Here is a 3,574-nt window from a genome sequence, read left to right as displayed (position 1 = left end):
GGGGAGAGGGGGGGAGAGGAGGGAGAGAGAGGAGGGGGGAGGGGAGAGGAGGGGGGAGAGGGGAGGGGGAGAGAAGGAGAGGAGGAGGAGAGGGGGAGGAGGAGGAGAAGAGAGAGGAGAGGAGGGGGGAGAGAGGAGGGGGAGGGGAGGGGTGGGAGAGAGAGAGGGGGGGAGGAGGGGGAGGAGCGGGGGAGGGAGGGAGGGAGGGGGAGAGGGGAGGGGGAGAGAGGAGGGGAGAGAGGAGAGGGAAGAGGGAGAAGGGGGGGAGGGAGAGGGGGGAGAGAGAGGGGGGAGAGAGGAGGAGGGGGGGGGGAGGAGAGGAGGGGGAGGGAGGGTAGGAGAGAGGGATGCGGCAACAGCGATTGATTCGCAGTTCCTTGCCTCTGCGCTGTGGGGAGAGAGTGAGAGAGAGCGAGAGCGAGAGAGAGAGAGATACGCAAGCAGAGCCCACGACCAAACCAGAGGAGAGGAGCGACTCGGAGCAAGAGGCCGGGAGAGGCAACACTCCCTGTGTCCCTGGAGTGAGGCCGGGGAGTCCAGCATGGTCAAGGCTCGCCGGACGAGTGCCAAGGGGTAGACAGACAGACAGAGAGAGACCAGAGGCGAGACGAGGATAAATCTGCAGGGTTAAAGGAGGCTGCGCCCATTCCCAAATGTGTTCAATCAATTCTTGCAAAACTTCATCGCATGGGCACGTCGGCGAGGAGAGAGACGGGGGCCCTTTGTGAAGACCCCTGAAGGGAGGGGAGGAGGAGGTAGTGTATTTTTTTGTCCCGGGAAGGGAGGGGAGGGGGTAAAGATTTGGTGGGACTATGCCAGTCTGAAGAAGGGTCTCTCTGACCCGTTCCTTCTCTCCAGAGATGCTGCTGCCTGTCCCACTGTGTTAGCCAGTCGCCCGTTCCTTCTCTCCAGAGATGCTGCTGCCTGTGCCACTGAGCTAACAACTCCAGCTCGGTGCGTGTGCCTGGCGTCTGCAGTTCGGTTCTCTCTCCCCCATCTACACTCCACACACACACACACACATGGACAACTACGCCAAGGTCCGCGGGAGTGAGGAGGAGAGCCAGCTGCCCTTCCACGACCTGCCCCTCAACGTGGTGGAGATGAGGGTGAAGGAAGGCAGCAAGATCAGGAACCTGATGGGCTTCGCCATCGGCAGGATGGAGCTGCTCGCCACCCGCCAGATAGTCTTCACCGGCTCGGGCCGAGCGGTCACCAAGACTATCACCTGCGTGGAGATCATGAAACGGCGGATCGCTGGGCTTCACCAGATCACCAGACTGCGCTACAAGAGCCTGCGGGAGACGTGGAGGCGGCAGCACTTACAAGATGCTCAAGATGCTGATGCTGCTGCCCACAACTTCACTCTGCTGAAAAACGTCCCCTCCATCTGTATCCTCTTGTCCAAGGAGCCCCTGGACCCGAGTGACAGCGGCTACCAGGCCCCCGACTCCGGCCACGGCCTCTGGCCCGGACACCCAGATGGACAGGGGGGCGAGGAGGGGTCCACCTCGGCTGCTAGAGGCACCAAGCGCCCACTCTGCTGCGGGCAGGCGCACGGAATGGTGGCGAAAGTCACCAGGGAAGAACATCCGATGGACCCAGCTTGTAACTACACTGACCCACGGAACTGCCAGCAGTAACTCGCTGTAAGCATCACATCACTGTGTCAAATAATAGAACTTTATACAAGTCTGTGAACATTAAACACACAAATATGCAATATCAAGTCTGTGTTGGTGTGTCTGTATTTCAGTGTGTGTGTGTGTGTGTTAATATGTGTGTGTGTGTTAGTGTGTGTGTGTTGTGTTTCAGTGTGCTAGTGTGTTCATTAGTGTGTGTGTGGTGTGTTAATGTGTGTGTGTGTTAGTGTGTGTGTGTGTGTGTGTTAATGTGTTTGTGTGTGTTAAGTGTGTGTGTGTGTGTGTGTTTGTGTTGTGTGTGTGTGTGTTTCAGTGTGTTTGTGTGTTCATGAGTGTGTGTGTATGGGTTGTGTGTGTGAGTGTGTGTTAATGTGTGTGTGTGTGTGTGTTTGTGTTTCAGTGTGCTAGTGTGTTCATTAGTGTGTGTGTGTGCGTGTGTGTTAATGTGTGGGTGTGTATGTGTGTGTGTGTGCTAGTGTGTGTGTTTCAGTGTGTTTGTGTGTTCTTGAGTGTGTGTGTCTGTGGGTGTGTTAGTGTCTGTGTGTGTATGTGAGTGCGTGTTGTGTTATGTGTGTTATGTGTGTATGTGTGTTAACGTGTGTTTGAGTGTTCAAGAGTGTGTGAGTGTGTGTCTGTGTGTTAGTGCATGTGTGGACGTGAGTGTGTGTTAGTGTATATGTGTGTTAGTGTGTGTGTGTGTGTGTGTGTGTGTGTGTTAACGTGTGTTTGGGTGTTGTGTGAGTGTGTGTGAGTGCGTTAATGTGTGTGTGTTTAAATGTGTGTGCTTGTGTGTGTGTATGTTTGTGTGTATTTGGTAAAGTGTGTGTATATGTTATGTGTCTATCATGTGTGTGTTATATTGACAATATACATTTACTTTAGCCAAACACAAGGTGCTGGAGTAACTCAGCGGGTCAGGCAGCATCTGTGGGGCGAATGGAGGGGACATGTTTGTGGTCGGGACTCTTCTTCAGAATGACTCTGTCCCGAATAGTTGTTCTGCCTATTCCCTCCACAGACGCTGCCTGACCAGGTGAGTTCCTCCAGCACTTTGTGTTTTCCTCTAGATTCCAGCACCTGCAGTTCTTTGTGTCTCCAGAAATGGTCATGTTGTGGCTGGTTTGTCTTTGGGGTCGGTTCAGCGGGCCAGATAAAAAGCACAGGACACTGTTCAAGGTAAAAAAAATAAAATATGTGCCATGTAAAAATACTCCTTAAGTGACTTCTCCTGTAGCAAAGAAAATGCTGGAGGAACTCAGTGGGTCAGGCAGCATCTGTGGAGGGAATGGACAGATGATGTTTTGGGTTGGGGCCCTTCTTCCATCTACAGATGCTGCCTGACCCGCTGAGTTCCTCCAGCACTTTGTCTTCTAATCAAGATTCCAGCCTCTGCAGTTCCTTGTGCCCCCATTTACATTTGGGTTGGGGTATGTGTAGGTGGGTAATGTCCTTCCACAAAAGACCGAGAGTGCTTGTCGACCGACACAAAATGCTGGAGTAACTCAGAGGGACAGGCAGTATCTCTCCTCTCCCCCTCCACTCTCATCTCCTTTCCCCTCCCCTTCCACTCCTCTCCCCTCCCCTCTCTCCCCCCGCTCCTTCCTTCTCCTCCATCCTCCCCCCTCCCCTCTCATCTCCTTTCCCCTCCCCTTCCACTCCTCTCCCCTCCCCTCTCTCCCCCCGCTCCTTCCTTCTCCTCCATCCTCTCCCCTCCCCCTGCCATCTCCACTCTCATCTTTCCCCTTCCCCTGACCTTTCCTCTTCAACAAATTAATGAATGAAATATGCAATAAGACAGATCAGAGTGTGGTGTCTAAGAGCCAAGGGTGTTAAAACTTGCCGTTTGTACCGGAGAGGGGACGATTAGATTCCTGCTTTCCGCAGCTCAACAGGCTGGTAAACACTCCCATACACGAGTTATCATAATTAAT

General features: G+C 53.7%; 1 protein-coding gene across 1 annotated transcript; it reads left to right on the top strand.

Moving 5' to 3' along the window:
• Positions 1-354: 354 nt before the first annotated feature.
• Positions 355-1,725, top strand: LOC129713620 (ribonuclease P protein subunit p25-like protein). Its single transcript, XM_055662809.1, has one exon. It carries the CDS (start codon positions 1,023-1,025, stop codon positions 1,641-1,643), a length of 621 nt encoding a protein of 206 aa, XP_055518784.1. The 5' UTR covers positions 355-1,022; the 3' UTR covers positions 1,644-1,725.
• Positions 1,726-3,574: the final 1,849 nt, after the last annotated feature.

The sequence above is a fragment of the Leucoraja erinacea genome, chromosome 36 (genome assembly GCF_028641065.1).
Source record: "Leucoraja erinacea ecotype New England chromosome 36, Leri_hhj_1, whole genome shotgun sequence".
NCBI classification, from domain to species: Eukaryota; Metazoa; Chordata; class Chondrichthyes; order Rajiformes; family Rajidae; genus Leucoraja; species Leucoraja erinaceus.
Note: the sequence above shows the minus strand (reverse complement) of the source record. Positions and strands in the feature narration are given on the sequence as shown.